Below are 17,117 nucleotides of genomic sequence, written 5' to 3' on the forward strand. Positions count from 1 at the left end.
GCTGCACATGTCATGTCGTCGCATTTTAAAACACCGCCTGTGTCAGTCAGCATCGGTATCTCCCACACGCCGAGATGCCGCTCGACAGCCGTGCCGCCGTCTTGCTGCTTTGCTGCCGCGCAAGAAACCCACGAAGCGAGCACGTTTACGGTCGGACCCGTGCAACCACGTGTCACTTTCACTTCTGAATTCCTTCCCATAATTAATCGGCTCCTTCACGTCTCGGATATGTTCTCAGGGTCTAAGCGAGCTGGAGCGTGAACGCAGGGCCACGGTGCCACCGTCCACCCACCGGTTCGTACCCTACAGGAACAGGTGCGTATGGGTTCTATCACACGCCGCAGGGCACGACGCAAAAAAACTGGAGAAAAACAAAAGCGTGCATGAAATATCCCGACTGCAATCAAAATATCAAGCGGCAAGTAAGACTCTGTATGATTTAAACTGCCATCGCAGTCATACATTTTGCACTCTGGAGTTTTTCTTTTACTTTTTCAGTGGGGGAAGAAAAACTTTGGCCAAGCCAGCATTAACAATTTAGAGCACGAGTGAAACTGATACAGCAGCAGCAGCCCGAAGAGAGTTAAAGATGAGCTTCTCACCACGGGAGACGATCTGGAGGAAGAAGCGCGGGTCCGCAGCTCGGATGGCGGCCGAGTACTTCTCCTCCCGTCCGGGAACCTGCGCCCGCCGCTCGGGGATGAGCCGAACCCTGAGCCGCCCCCCTCCGGCTCCCAACCACCATTCCAGAATAGGAGTGAGGTCCACCTCCAGAACGTCCCCGTCGGCCGAGAGCCCCCCGCAGCCGGTCCGCACGTTCTGCTCCCCAATCTCCACCACCACCTGGTTGGACTTCCGGCTGTCCTTGGTGAGGGCCAGGTTCAGCACCTTGGAGAGCGGTCGCCGCGTCCGGGACGGGAGCTGCGCGCCCGCCGAGCCGTTTCCGCGCTGGGGGCCGTCGACTGGGCTCAGCCGGGTCTCCAGCAAGCTGGACACGGTCCTCTGCAAGGGGACGCACTGCATGCTCAGGCTGGAGCGCACGGTGTGCGCGCACCCGCCGCCGAAAGCCGCGCAGTCCCCGTGCAGGGGCCGCTTGGTGAATTCGGACAGGTAGTTCCTCAGCAGGGAGGGGACGGCGAAGTCCACCGACAGGTTCTTCCTCTTGCGCCGGGACGTGCTGGTCTGGTTGGAGTCCTTCTTGGAGTCCAGGCTCGCGCTGCTGGCGCTCGTGGCAGTGCCAGACAGAGCCACCCCGATCGCGTCCCTCTGCGCCGCGCACTGCAGCTCGAGCAGAAGCGCCGCGGATAAGACGAACAAGCACCGCGCGCTGAGGGTCATTTTTTGCGCGTTCTTTTTTTTCTGTCGTTTTTTTCGTGTTAAATCGGAGGAGGGTCTACCCACCCAGTCCTCGTGCCTGTGTCGCGCGCGGACCGTCCGGTACAGGCTCCCGCTCGACGATCATGCGGGCTGCGCTCGTCTCCCCGGTGCGCCCGGCGGTGCCAGCGCGCTCCCCTCGCTTTGCGCGTTTATCCAAACAACGCCCCCCCCCCTCGACGCCGATCGCGTCCCCGTCGCTGAGCCTCCTAAGCGGAGCCCCTGTTTTTCTTCTCGTTCTTCTTCTTCTTCTTCTTCTTCTTTTTTCAACACTTTTCTCTTCGGTCCCTTCCAGTCCGCGAGCCCCCAGCGGTGCGCTCATTGACACATGCTGTTTGATATGCTCGCCCACTCCTTCCTCTCAATGGACCCCTGTGCGGCTCCCCCCAACCCCCACCCCACCCCCCCGCAGCGGAACACACAACAAGTCCGCTTGTCAGCGGGCGCGAGCGCCGTCGCGCATCGCCCGCACAATCCAGGCAGTGCCAGTGGCGAGTCGCCGGGATGACGGGGGCTTTCGGAGACGATGCTGACGGCGGCGGTGCGCGATGCAGAGCGGACCCCGCGGCGACTTGGGTCCCGCGCGCGCCACCTCCATCCGCGGCCGCCGGCCACGCGATTACGGCGCCGCACCGCTGGAGTTCAACTTTTATTCCCGCGCTCGAGCTCCGCAGTCCCGAGCTGTGTCCTCGCGCAGTCGAGTCCACCTGCCCCGTCCGCCTTCCTGCGCGCTGAGCTCTTTTTGAACCCCCCACCCCCCCCGCCTCTCAATTGTCAACGGCCCTCCGAGGAGCCCCTGACTCCCACCCACGCCACGCCACGCCACGACGCGGCGCTTCGAACTCCTCTTCTACATCCCTTTCAACGTCCGAACGCGCGTTTTCTCCAGGGGGTAACTTTGGGGGTATCCTGCGGTGGGGCTCTTTCCGGTGCGCGCGCGCGGCTGAGCAAGGAGATGCCTCCGCTGCGCAGCCACAGCTCCCCTGAACCGCGCTCCTAGTCCGCGACGCGCGAGCAACAGCGGCAGCAGGTCTCTTCGCGGTCCGCTCCCGGTGAATCCAGACGCTTCGGCAGAGCTGAAGTGCGCGCGCACCACCGAACGTCGCTTCTTCTCCGACCGCAGCGCTGCTCACGGTCCTGCCAAGCGCACGAACGACGTCCAGCCGCCCTGTGGACCCCTAGGGAATGGGGGGCTAAGAAACCCTCTTCATCTCCCGGGATCCCTCTTCTTTCCTTTTCTAAACACCCCCCTCGCCACGTTAAACTTTAAAATGCTTATTTTTTTCTTTTTCTAAAACAAATTGCTGTGGAGGAGCTCGAAGCAAAGCCCCATCCCCGGAGCGCAGCTCCTCCACTGTGCGCAACGCGGCGCCCCAGCGGGCTCCATGTATAATGTATTGAAATTACAAAGGGCTAAGTGGGCAAAGTTGGTTATTAACGCCGAATCTGATTCCAATTCCAAGCCCCGCAGAGAAATAATGTGCATAACGGGCCAGTCACGTACAGGCACTCCGCCAGGGAGCTGTTAAAGCAGAGATTTGCCCCGTGACACACAGATGGAGAAGATGACGGCAGCCCGACACCCGAACCTCCTAATTATTCAAAGCATACGGACATTTCTCACCATCACTTTCACAGCTCAAAGTCCTGCAATAAATAAGAGCCGTTGTATGAAATTATTCGCAATCTCGGTTTATTTCACAGCACTCAGCCTTTTAATAGTCTCCATCCCTGCGTGGTAATGGTGTGCGCTCCTGTCCGTTTTATCACGTTTTTATGGATATTCCGAGACGGGTAGGTCGACGCGAGCCCGTTCAGAGCGGGCGGCAGAGCCGCGCTTCCACCGCTTGGCCGCTAGGTGGCGCACGAGACAAACGTTAAACATTGATCGCGTGTCCGTGTCGTGTCGCGTCTCGAGAGAAGCGGAGCCAGTTTGCTGCGCGTTTGTGCGAGTGTGCGAATGTTCTGGTGGGTTTTCATACACAAATAAACGGTGCAGTGGGACAGTGTGGTCAACAGAAAGCAAGAAGCGCCCTCCCGAAGCAGGTCTCTCCAGGTGCCTTGGTGATGGTTGCTTAGCGTTTCGTCTGCAGTTTCGCTTGTTTTCTTTCTTTCTGTCTTTAAATTATGTGGCGAAGAAAAATGGGACCAAAAACAAAATATATGCTTCCTGTAAGAAGGATGGATGGATGGATGGATGGATGGATATGGACAGTCCATCATCCGTTGCTGGCTGTGAACAGTAATGCCAGTGTCCCTGACATGGACTCCTTATTGTTCTTTACTTCCCCTTTTCTTTTTCACCTGACAAAGAAGTACTTTTATCTCATGCTTTTGTGCTCCAGGATTTGTGAGTCTGTCTAACAGGGTGGATAAGAGCAGGTCATCCAGGCCCAGATCTGAAACAGCTCCTCCTCCCTCCGATTCCTCGATGAGGCGTCTCCGCACGACCTCCGGGGTCGACCCCGGGCCTCTTATTATGACAGGGATCATCTCGCTCAGCAGTGGGGGAGGCTCTCAGCCTGACCTGCCCGCACCGCACTGAATCACTTGCCGTTCCACTCCTAACCTGACCTCCCCACCCGCAACCGCCCCCCCCCGAGGTATGGAAGTACTTAGACGAGAGCAGACCTGCAGCCCACCGCCTGCGGCTGGTGCTTCTCCCAGGAGCTTTATCTGGACCTCGGTGGACTGCCCTCTGCTCCGCTCACTACGGCGTTGCCCTGGTACGTCTCCTTTGGGAAAGGATTTTGGGATGGGAGGCACTAGGAGCAACTCGAGGGCAGTCCTGCATTAATTGAGTGTGCGTGCGTGAGTGTGTGCGCACGTTTGTGTGTGTTTGTGAGTTCCTAAGCCCTGCCTGGTGGGTTCAGAGAAAGTGCTCCCCTGAGACGCACTGTAAGTATGCTTTTAATTATTGGGTGAAGGACAACAGCAGCAGGCCAGGTCCAGAGCAGCCTTTACACACACACACACACACACACACGTACGCGCACACACACTCATAGAATAATGTGGAGTGCGGGGCGTCTGTTTGCTCGGGAGGAGCCTGCGTTCATTGAGAAAGCAGGCGGTAAAAGCCGCAGAAGCTTTCACAGAAAGGAAATTGTCTTTTATGCTCACAGTTTCCCCCAATGAGGTTGTCTCACATCTCAGTGGTTCAAATATTATTATTAACTACAAGCTGTTTCATTCATATTCCGGGGCCTGGGATGAGGGTGCGGCGATAAGGAGCGCATTGATTATTGTGGAGTTATTTTTAGAGTCATGAATGTAATATTGTTTGAGCACCCAAAGCCATTACCGAGACCATGCTGAGAGTGTGTGTGTGTGTGTGTGCCATTTGGCACCATACGGTGGATTCCGTGCTTTATAGATCTCCGCTGCGTTCCTGCACTTGTTAAGGTCCACTTTATCACCGCAGCGTTCCCGAGCTGGGTCCAGGGGGTAGTTGATGGATCGCGGTCAGATGCGTTCTTACGAAAAAATCTCCTCCCCAGTCCCTCACACTCCTTCCCTGCGCGACACACTCCGCAGCCCCATAAATCAGCACCCTCCATCCCGCGCTCCTGCCCAGATCCGGGGCCGCTGAGATTTACCCGCGCCGCTCGCCGCCCCGCGCGCCGTTCCTCAGGGAAAGATGGATGTGTGAACATGGGAGAACAAAAGTTCCGGCGCTTTCCTTTCGCTCGCAGCATGCGGACGCAGCCCGATGATGGAAGAGCGCCCGTCGTGTTATACCTGTGCACCGCATGCATTATTTATGCTCCCTCCAAAACAGCGGGGGCATTTGTATTCTCGGCCTGTGACGCCGGCAGCCCCGCGAGGCGGGAATTTGTCTTCGTCTCCTCTGGTGAACTCTTCTGCAGCTGCACGGCCCGGTGCGGCGGACTGTCCGCGTGGTCGCCGAGGCGCCCGGCTCCTGGACCGAAACCCGACAGCGGAACCGAAGGCGGTCGAACCTCAGCGCGTTTACAGGACAAAGGCGAGACCCTCGCGAGGCCTCTCCCTTCGTTGTGCGGTTACCATGGTGCAAGGACAGCGGTGTGAATGGGAAGTCGCATTTCGTTCACCGCTCTAAAACGCTGGGGAAACAAAGATCTAGAAAATTCTCTTCAATAAATCGAAGGAGTAGTACAGGTCCTCATCATGGCAGTGAACTCAATTCATTTCACATGAGAATAAACACAATTGGGGGCAGCTGGTAGCGTAGTAGTCGGAGGTTCCGGGTTCAAATCCCAGCTCCAGCAATAGTACCCCTGTTTGAGGTACTTACACTAAATTACTCCGCTAAAACTACCAAGCTGTATAAATGGCTAAATAACTATACGTATCTTAACATTGTAAGTCGCTTTGGAGAAAAGCCTGAGCAAAATGAATAAAAGTAAGATAGGACATTTATTTTTCACTCCAAAATAACATGGAACACCCTTTGGGAGCACGGGTTTGGACTTCTCCTTCTTGCTCCACTGAATATTTAGGCCCGTATTGAACGAAGGAAGAGTCGAGCCTCAGCTTTCCAGCCGGCGATCTCAGGCGGCTCACTGACATGCTTTACGCCGAGAGAAGCCCCCCCGCAAGTGTTTCTGATCGCCTTATCATGTTCTCCTGCAGGCCAGCATCTCATAAGCAATTCATGGCTTCGCTCGTTCGCACTTCTGCACACCGTTATCGCGATGTTTAAAAATTGACGACGCGGGCGGCTCCGAGGAAGTCCGCCCCGCCGTGAAACGAATTCCTACGCTGCCTCGGACATGCAGGTGCAGAAAAGTGAGGATGGTGGGAACTTGCGGGGTGATGAGGAGCACAAAGCGTCCGCACCTGGACGATCAGACCTTTGAACAGCCCTTCCAGGTGGTAAAACCCAGAGGCGACGGGGAGCCTCTCGGACCCTCCAGCTGCCAAACAAAGGAGCAGCGGGTGGTTCTGCACAGAAATGGTAAAGTCTACGGAACGGAGAACATTTATCCGGTGCAGCTGCAGGAGGTTTTCCTCAACAACGTGTGGTTAACGTCTTAAAAGCAGCTGAAGCCGCTGCGCTCAAAGTGCTCTGACCTGATCGGGTGTTATTGATACATAGGTAGAACTAGGGAAGGAGGTTCAGTCCCATCGAAGCTCTACTTCATCGCAGAAGGAAAATTACTGTCCCTTGAGACCTTGGAGAAGGAGGGGTATCAAGAGAACAGCCCTTTCTCGTCATCCACCGTCTACCTCTGGATCTACCTCTACTGGGGGAAGCAAGTAGCAAAGTGATTAGAGCTCCCACCTTCGGGTGTAATGGTTGCAGGTTTGAATCCCGCCCCCTACTGTAGAACCCTTGAGTAAGGTACTTACCATGAATTCCTTCAGAAAGAAGATTAAAAAGGCCCACCTGTATGAATGAGTAAATACCTCCAGGTAGCTTCACACTGTAAGTTGCTGTGGAGAAAGGTGTCAAGTAAATGAACAAATGTCGTGAAAGACATCTTTTATGTGCCCGAGGGCAATGCCGAATTGAGTCTGTGATGGTTTGGAGAACGACTGGAGATCCATCCAGCTTCTAACACCATCCGTGGATTAAACCTTGATTGGAAGCACGTAAAAAACTGGGTTGCCGAAGTTAGGGACCTTAGGCTGATTGTCTCTACACATTTGACAAGGCGGCATGTTTTATTGCTGTAGTGATTCCAGAAGCTTCCGTCTGCAAGGAAAGTTCGCATTCGAGCTCCGTCGTAAATTTAATAGTCAGGCTGCGGCTATCGCCAGATTCTTTACTTTTATTTGTCTTATTTTTTTTCAGGAGACCTTGCACATTACATTCAAGATTAATTCTGCTGATGGCTGCAATACCACGAAACACAGAATTAATGCAACTAGTATGATGTTCCACATCATGAATAGAACATTTTCTCACCTTTTTTAATGATTCATGTCCACTTTTCACCGTAATGAAACACGACCACTTCTGCTAACTATTAAATCAAGGACAGGTTCAATTCGGGGTCTTCCTTCAGAAAGGTGTGTAGAAGACATTGAGCCGTTGGGGAAACACTGTCCGGTTGGCTATGTGGTCACATCCAGCGCAGCAGGTCCTCGCAGCAATCTAATGTAGTCCTTTTCACCCTGTTTTACCCTGTTTTACCCTGTTTGTCTCATCAAAGTCATTAGTTAGGGTCACACACACCTTTTAACCTCCTATAAGCTCTAAGGGTCTCTCCGCAGTTGTGAGATCCCGCTGTTCCTGCAGCGAGTTGCCACCGCAAGTGTTGACATTGCTTTTTCACGCCAACCCGTCACGGTTTCCTCGCCGCCGCTTTCCACCCGTAAAATTGTTTCTTTGGTTTAATTGCCGCATTTTTATTTGCGCGCCTCGTTTGGAAACCATAAACGTCCTCGTTTGCATTTACATCCTCGTCTCCGCCCTGACGAAACATTCACGCCACATTTACCGACGCTTTTGCCCTCATGTCCCGGAATTTACCAGCAAGGAAGTTTACAACATCTTCGATAGCAAAGACGCTCACGCACACGCGCCTCTCGCCCTTCTCGCACCTCGATGCCAAGAGTTTTGCGGGGACACATTGCCGTAAACCACATGACGAACGGTTACATTTTCTTTCAAGCGTGGCACCGGGTTGGGGGCGGGGGGGTGAATGCGCTTTGGGGTTTGGTAATAAGCAATAACTTTCATTGCGGAGTTTTATTTGGCTTAAATTACCTCTGCGTCACCAGATGTGACTCAGCTGTAACCAGTGCTGCTGGCCACATCTACTTTTTATTGTCTCTTTGTTTTTTAACTCTTATCCTTCTTGCTTTTGTGTCAAACAGGCCTTCGGTGCTTTCAGATGGCAGCACATGATGCGTTTGGAGACACGGCTGAGAACGGTGTTGAGAATCTCCATGGCGATGGATGGAGGGTGGGGGTCCCCTGCCGTAAGAGGGATTGAACGCTTGAGCAAAGACCGGAACGTCGCTTTTCTTAACCTCGTGGTCTTCAGATGCTCGTTTTTGTCTTTGCTGTGGATGGAAGTTCACGAATTAATGTTCCCTTTCATCGCCGGCCTCGGAATACCGAGTGTGTGAAGTTGCCCTGCTCAGCCTGGTGCTCGAGCCATCTGACCACTTTGAAACCATGCATGGGGTGTGAAATAAATGACAAACACTGGTCACAAAAACACCTGTGTCTCATGCTTGAGCACGTTGGGTCGGAACACATGTTGGGTTAAAACCCAAGCGGGATGACCGACTATGAATGCAGCGGGTGGCGAAGCAGCTGCGGTCAGCGCCTTGCAGCAACGGCTCGGCGTTCAAATTCCAGCTCCTGCTGTGGTACCTCTGTTTAAAGTCTTCTCTTTGAATTGATCCACTGAAAATTACCCAGCTGTACAAACGGGTAAATCAGTGTAAGTAACTTAGTGCAAAAGGCCTGTCATTGAAAGTTGCATTGTAGAAAAGTGCCAGATTATAGCATAATTCAGTAACAGCAATAATTTTCTAAACTAGTGCTTTGGAGCAGCATGGAAACACTGCAGTGATTTTTTTATGACCCATCTGTGAACGATTTGTATGAACAGCACAGGGAAACAACATAATGACGAAACCCCTAATGGTAATGGGTCAAAACCCAATAAGCTGGACATAATCACCCCGGCACTACGTTCCGTGCCGTATTGACCGAGGGCTGGGTCACTTAACCGTGTTTTTTCCAGAGTATACCTAATAAACTGGGAAGAGGGTATGCATAAGCGGCTGCTGTTTAAAGATTGCGCTAAATGGCCGTTACAAGGGTCCAGGTATATCAACACCTCGAGGCTTGTAGACATTTTGTCCAACATATTGTTATATTACAGCTTTAATTACACGCGGGATAATGAGCTGGTGAAGTGTGACGTGTCAAAAAGTGCCGAGGCGCTACTCCCAGGGAAGGGCTCAGCCTTGCAACGGTACCGATCAGGCCTTTCCCCGCTGTGGACGGCTTCCACTTTCCAGAAGCCACTCCGAGCATATGAGTGAGTGTGCGCGCATGCCGGTGCCGGCGCCGGCGCCGATTAACTCCCCGCTGCCCGAGCGCTCATTAATGACGCTTTTGACGTCATTCTCCAAAGAGCGCGGCTCGACGGGCATCTCCGGCTGCGAAGATGTGTAAATATGTGGTAATGAACGTGCGTGACTGCTCGAACTGAGCCTTGAGGGCTTGAAGCGGGGGTTTCGTCTTTCCGTGGTGCAAGCCAGATGCTCCATTTGGAGCGCGGGCTGATTCCACCCCTCGCGAAAAGGCCCCTGTCTGGCGGCCCGGGTCGAGATGTCGAGATGGATTCGTTATCATGCAGGGAGCGTGTGGTCGGACATGGAGCCACGGCGGTGGCGGAGAAGGTTCTCTCCGGTGGGGTGGGGCGAGGATTTAAACTGTGGGATTCGTTTGTGTCCTCCAACCTCGCCACTGAGTCGTCCTGCATCTGATGGGGGGACTCCACCCCCAAAATGAGCCCCTCGCTGGCCTCACGCTCGCACATCACAATTTGTTTGGCTCTCCGCAGTTGATTCATCTTTAAACAAGCAATACAGTCAAAATTATTCATTTGCCTTCGGGGCAATTTCATAATCCCATTTCCTTCTCTTCTGACACCTAATCTTTCTTTCCTAATGTGAGTCATCTGACTTTATTGCTCCAAGTCCCCCAGATTCCCCCCCTCGACCCCCCCCCTCCTCTGCAGGACTCACTTACAACGCAATTCGCGATTGATTTTTCCCCCGTGGAGCTTGTGTTTTGCACTTTTTCTTCCTTTATATATATATTTCTTTTCTGTTATTTCTTTTGAAGACTGTTTATCCGCTGCCACAAAGGAATGAAGGATCCAGATGTCACTTCTGTTTTCTCTGTTTATCTGTTTAGGATTTTTTTTTCCTTTTTTTCAAAATCATTACAATGACTGATTGGCTCATCATGCTGCCCCCCCCCCCCCACACCCAACCCCCACAGACGTGGTGCTGTACACGAACGCACGCGCATGCAAAGGCGTCACGGCGAGAACACCGTTATAAATGCTCGAATCACTTGGATAAGGGTTCGAAAGCTCACAGCTGACGCTTAAATGTTGAACGGGACGGTAAGTTACGGAAGTGAAAAGGCACGAGGAGCTCACGTGGAGCCATGTGTCGTGTGAAAAGTGTGCGGGAGACAGTGGGTTCGCTCCACGACTCTTTGTTTCTTTAAAGCCATCTGCAATTAGGAGATCCATCTCCCCAGACAGAGCATTTTAATCTTTTTAATTAGATTAAGGAGCTATTCCAGAAACATTAATTCGCAGCCTTTTGACAAACGATAGGTTCCAGAAAGAACCTGTTATTGTTTTTTCTTTCTTTTAACGCCTTCGTGTTTCTCACGCGAACTGTAACGCACTGATAACGCGGCCAGTGCGCGCGCTCCGAAAACGCTGCATTAAACCGGTTGGGATGAAAAATGAAATATGAAAAGAGGGAGGTCAGGTGAAGGGGCTCTTTCCGAAGGGTAGGTGGACCTGCAGCCGACCCTGGCGGCGTCCTCTTTGACCTCGTGCTGCAGCGTTGTCAGCGGTCAGCGGCGCGAGGCCACGGTCGGGTTCCCTCGTGACGAGGCCAAGAAGGATCCACGTGTGGTCTTTGCAGGATCTTTCCTGACCAGGGTCTCTCTTCTCTTCTCCACACCCAAACCTGTGAGGGCAGCAGGTCGGGTAGTGGTTTGGAGCTGCTGCCTTTTACATTTTAAGGTTGCAGGTTCGAATGGCACCTCCTGCTGCAATACCCTTGAGCTAGGTACATGGTCCGAGTTGTTCCACCCAGCGGGGTAAATCATTGTAAGTACCTGAACATTGTGAGTTACTGTCATGCGCCGCTTAACGACTGACTGCGTATACGACGGTGGTCCCATAAGATCGTAATGGAGCTGAAAAATTCTTGTCAACTGGCGTAGCGCAACGTGTTACTCAAGTGTTCGTGGTGGTACTGTTGTAAACAACCCTACTGTGCTGCAAGTTGTAAAAAAGTATAGTACAAACAGTTATGTACAGTACATAGTACTTGATAATGATAATAAACACCTGTCTTACTGGTTTATGTATTTACTACACTGTACTTTTTATCCTTATTTTACAGTGTACATGTACCCTTTCAACTTCTAAAAAAAGTTTACTGTAAAACAGTATGTTGTGTTACGCCGGCAGCAGCGTCATAAATCTTGTGTTTACCGCATCTCTTCGCTACATAGAGGCTATACCATCTAGGTTTGTAGAAGTACACTCGGTGATCAAAGCTATACCATCTAGGTTTGTGTAAGTACGCTCTATGATCGAGGCTCTACCATCTAGGTGCGTATAAGTGCACTCTATGATATTCGCACAACGACGAAATTGCCTAACGACGCATTTCTCAGAACGTTTCCCTGTTGTTAAGCGACGCATGTCTGTATGTGTTTTTATAAGATACAGGGTCACTCCGATCTTCAGAAGCCGCGAATGAGGAGCACACACAGCTCTCAGTTGCAAACATGTCTGACAATGATGGAGGAAAGGCTGGAATGTGTGTGGGGTTCTTGTTTCTCAAACAAAGCACAGGTGTGGGGGGCCTCTGCCGCTGTTTCACACCCAACCAGCCACCCTGCGTGGGGCTGATCAAACTTACATCCATCATCACGATGCGGTCCTACTGACAAAGTGACCCTTGAGCTCATCCTCCGCTCCTTCTGTTGCCCAGCGCCTGGCTCCAGACCTCGTCCTGGCTCTTCAGAGAGCTGCGCCTCGCGGATCCAAATTCCCCGGCATCACGTAGCACAACGCAGCTGGGGATGTGTGCTCTCAGGTTACCTAGCAACGGCTGCCCTCGAACCAAAACACCTTCGTTTCTTTAGAACGGATTTCCCATTGAGGAATCAAACGGAATAAACAATTACTGGAGTTCGCTTCATTTTCAAAACAGAGGCATAAAACACAAAAAAACGCAGCTAATTATTGACTTTCTGTCAAATTAAAAGGCTTTGCCTGGCACCTTTATTTTGGAGGTAGTATTTAGATTTGTTTGACACTTTATTGAGCAACTTAAGACGCATTTCTCCATCGAATGACAGTGCTGTCAAATTAATTCTCTGCCAGCACATGTTCAGTCAGCCCTCTAATTTATTTGCATATTTAGTCGCTCTTGCTCTATTGTTTTTTTTTCATAGAGGTGCTGCTGCCACAGGCCATCTAGAGCAGAGTAATATACCTGGACCAATAGAGTAATAGACCAGTAGAATAATATACCTGGACCAATATATTTACAGTAGTACCAATATAACCGAACAGGCTGCTGCGAAAAGCGTTTTGTCACAACCAAGGAACAAAACATCGAGTTCCTGCACGGTACACTGAGTAATTTTTCACAGTGAAACCACAAGGGACGAGTTTTTTTAAAAAAAAAAGAAAAAAAAAGCATCCTTTTCGCAAGGCTTTGATAAATTTCAGCGAGAAAAAATGTTGCCAGATTTCGATGGACTGAGGTTCGGGCACCGTTGTCACTCTTTATCTCGCAGCTATATTCTTGCTGTGAAAGAGTGAATGGGATGAACAGGCCAGGGGGAGCTGGGGATCATGGGGCAGGTGGGGGGAGTTCAACTACAATGAGAGCTCTGGAATTCCTGTTATGAAAATGATTCTGAGCACATTTACTCTTGCCACGGATTCCTTGTCATTATCCACAGGAGATGAAGTGATTTCAGTCGCTCTGCATTAAAATTCACAAAGAAAAGTCCCCGCATCTGGCACGCTCCCTTCATATTTAATTAATTCTAAAGACTTTCCAGCAAATAACATAATGCAGCTGCTGAATAAAACAGACTCGCCATGCGAACAAGGAGCAGGAACACGGAGGCTTGAAGAGAAAATGCTACGGCAATGTACACCGTGTGGCAGGGAAACAAGGGGTGGTGTCCCTATGAAAGAATTTAAAAGAAAAAAAAATTGAACTCTTTCAATAATTTTGGCAAACGCAAACTGGGCTCCATCCAGCCTGAAGCCTGTTTCCAACACAGTTGCAGCTGTATAATCTCATGCCGTTGTGTCATAAGTTTAACTGGCACTAATTGGAAATACTTTTGGAAATTTTTCTGAAATTGTGAAAATCATCCTTTGTGGGGATTGCGGCAGTATTTGGAAGCTTGATACCCCTTGCTCTCTGTAACTGAGGGTTATTCTTTTAATATTACGTAGCCAAAATTGCAATTTATCTGCCCAAGCCCTCCAAATATTTTCAGAACACATTCCTGTCAGACCCACCTCTCCCTTGATCTTCTCTCTGCTCCCTAAACCACTACTTCTCTGTTTTTAAAAGATAAAAACATTAAAAAAAAAAAAAAAAAAAAAACTTGTTCCCGCTCACTGATGTACAGCTATTAGTGAATTTCCTCCGGCAAAAACAATGATGTTGTTTTTACTAATTGACTCTGCTTTGCATTCCTTCATCTGCATCTCTGCTCCTGTTGGTAAAATGCACCTTTGTTTGCTCTGAGCTGGACTTAACTTCTTTGGTAAAGGCATCTGCCAAATGAATAAATGTATCTATTCATTCTTTTTTTTTTTTTCTCCAAACCACCTTTACGGCTTTACATTACAGTATTTACACTTAACCATTTAGCTGACAGTTTTCTCCAAAGTGACGTACAACTATTTACCCATTTACACCGCTGGGTAATTTTACTGCATCACTTTAGGGTAAGTACCTTTCTTGGGGGCACTACAGCTGGGATTCAAACCTGTGACCTTTGGGTCCCAAAGCTGGTTTACTCATTTGTACAGCAAATACAAATGTACTCATTTGTAAGTACTTTTCTCAAGGGTGCTACAGCAGGATGTGGGATTTGAACCTAGGACCACTGAGCGTAAGACAGCAGCTTTAACCGGCATGGTCCCTGCTGCCCAATTATCAACCTGTGATGCCAGAAAAGGTCTATGAAAGTTTGAATTGACTTAATACGCAGCTGTACACCCCTAACAGCAGAAAAGTACTCGTGGTATGAGGTAAGTGTCGTCTCCCTGTCCAGCAGTGCAACAGCAGCTCACCTGAGGAGACCAAAACCTTCAGCCGCTGGCCACCAGTCCGGCCCCTTAACCATCACGCCACCTCTGCGGGATTCCGGCGGTTCGAACAGGGTTTCTGAGCTCACCGCTTTACCGTTGTTCTATATCAATTAGGAGACTTGTTAGTCTGTAAACAAGCGCAGCTGCCCTCGCGCTCGTCCCATCGGCATCTCGGCGCAATCTCAACACCGCGGGCATGAAATATTCATCATGAGCCGTCAGGCTGCCAGGTGAGATCCTGCCTTGCTGTAACGTGTCCAGGGAAGGGAGGGGGGAGAAAGGCCGCAGGGAAAGAGTGTGTGTGTGTGTGTGTGTGTGTGTGTGTGTGTGTGTGTGTGTGTGTGTGTGTGTGTGCGTGTGTGCGTGTGTGTGTTTATATGCGTTCCCTACCTTGTGGGGTCAACTCTCCTGTAAGGTTAGCAAACACCAAAAATAGACCTTGCGGGAATGTTCCCGCAAGGCAAAATACCCTTTGCTGCCCTTTGTTTTCCATAGAAAAGACTAAACATGCAGTTTCTGTTGCTTATTTCAAACTTCCACGCACTCTTGAGGCCTCCTGAGAAAGAATTAGGAACCATTTACCTAATTAACGTGAGAGGCTGGGTCCCCACATGAGAGGTAAACAAACTCGGGGAGGCAAATGCCTCTTTACAGGCTCGTTTCTGTCTGGATTAACAGTTTGATTGGCTCATTAGGTCAGCAGCCCAGCCCGCGGTTACCTGAAAGAGGGCACGTTTGAGCTGTTGGGAAGGGGAGGGTAATGTGGCAGGCAGAAAAAAATCAAACAGGGCCAGTTTTTACTCTCCCCTGGCGGACTGGCAGAACCGGACCTGGTCCAAGCAGCGATAACAAAGGCTGTAACGTGAAGGTGGACGAAGAGGCCGATTGTGTAACTCGCTGTCGTGGAAACGGCGACGTTCCTCGGCCGCTCCGATAAGCTCCGCAGATGGTCGATTCGCCCGCTCGGAGACGGGCCCAACAGGCCGCTGGCAAAGCGGCGCAACAGCTCACGGCTTCATCTACGGGCCAGGCTGACATGGGAGGGGCAGGCCGCAACGCATTTCTCTGGCTCGAAAGAAAATCGATGAAGGGGGCGCGTGGGGGGGGGTAAATATGAAGGAGTTTTTTAAAAAAAAATCTAATTTCTGCTACGGGTTCATGCACCCAAAATGGCAGAGAGCGGGACACAGCATAATGTTGTTGTCAACGCAAGAGAATCGGCTGGTAACGAACAGGGGGCCAGGTTTGGAATGTGGGGCGGTGTATTGATCTGGAAACCTTCTGGAAGACAATCGCAAGGGAAGAGCAGCAGGGGGGGAAAAAAGAAAAAACGCTGACCGTCACGCCGTTCGCTGTCGACTCGCCCTTCTCCGAGGCCGAAGAGCAGCTTAAAGCCCGAACCGAAAGAGAATCGCTAATGTCGACGCGTGCGAGTTTTAGCGACAGGGCGCCCAGGCAAACTGTCAAAATCTGACAGCCCGGACTCCCACTTTGATCCGCTCATCCGTCCCCCGACAACTTATTTCTCCTTCCCTTTTCAGCCCCCTTCCACCAGCAACCTTCACCTCCAGAATCCAAAAACCCACCTTGCCTCTCACTCGCTGACACCACCCTGTCTTTCCTCCCACATTCTCTCCCTGAAACCATTTTGGCAGCGATACACATAAGCACATAACGGCAGGTTCCCCCCAGGGCCCCTATTATAAAGCTCTTCGACTGGCATAAACTGTTAAGAAGCAGGACTATTTCTCCATTCTCCCGAGAAGGGTATTTTAAACATAACCGGATTGGATATAGAGTGTGACAATGGACTCAAACAGAGAGTCCTGAGAAGCAAGTCTGTGCACAAAACGAAGCATACCATACAGATTAGCTGTGAAAAGGCATAAGTCAGGCTTTTAGTTTATATTTACATAAGTGATCCGGGGAAAGACATGCGTAACCCCATATTTCATATTTCATCGCTCAGTAAGGACTGAGCCTCGCCCGAGGCACCCGAGTAACCAAATAAATCTCTCCATACAAATGCTTTTAATTGTAAAACGCATACAAATCACGAACTTCATTGATTTCGGCGATGAACGGAGGACAGGTGGGACATGAATTTAATGCCTAGCGGTGCTGCTTCGTTGATATGCTCCCCTTTTCTGAATGATTCGCCTCAGTAATGAATTTATAATGCACGGTTGTGCGGCAGGATGTTTAAACTAGAGTTGCTTCAATAATATATGATACTTAGGAATGGAATATGATAAAGAATTTGGCACATCACGTTACGCCCTGAGTTTTTCCACAATGATGCCGCATATGCAGTAATGAAGAAAGTTAGATCATACCCACTGTGTCTCCAATATCAGAATGGAAAAAATCTTATTACGGGCAACGTGTCAGAATACACGCAAGATGATTTATCTGTTCCAAATCATACTGTTAAAATATACATTGGAATCAATCTTGAGTTTCCCAAGCAGATCAGTGGTTGAGCCAAGACATGACCAAATACCGCAAAGATAAAAATAGATCCTGTCAAGAGACTGCATTGTCTTTCATTACAGCTACTGTACCAGAGAGACCAGCAACCTTTTATTTTGTGAACATAATCATGGTCTCTTGAGATGAGAAGAAACCCAAACAATTATACTCTAATATATACTCAGGCCATTAAGCTCCAAGAAATGC

The 17,117-nt window shown here is 50.4% G+C and overlaps 1 protein-coding gene across 1 annotated transcript in view; it reads right to left on the bottom strand.

Moving 5' to 3' along the window:
- alk (ALK receptor tyrosine kinase) overlaps positions 1-1,445 on the bottom strand; it is a 241,376-nt gene extending 239,931 nt beyond the window's left edge. Inside the window, exon 1 of the mRNA XM_029258577.1 lies at positions 603-1,445. Coding sequence (XP_029114410.1) covers positions 603-1,338 — 736 coding nt within the window. The 5' untranslated portion in view covers positions 1,339-1,445. The remainder of the gene's footprint in view (positions 1-602) is intronic.
- Positions 1,446-17,117: the final 15,672 nt, after the last annotated feature.

The sequence above is a fragment of the Scleropages formosus genome, chromosome 15, assembly GCF_900964775.1.
Source record: "Scleropages formosus chromosome 15, fSclFor1.1, whole genome shotgun sequence".
NCBI classification, from domain to species: domain Eukaryota; kingdom Metazoa; phylum Chordata; class Actinopteri; order Osteoglossiformes; family Osteoglossidae; genus Scleropages; species Scleropages formosus.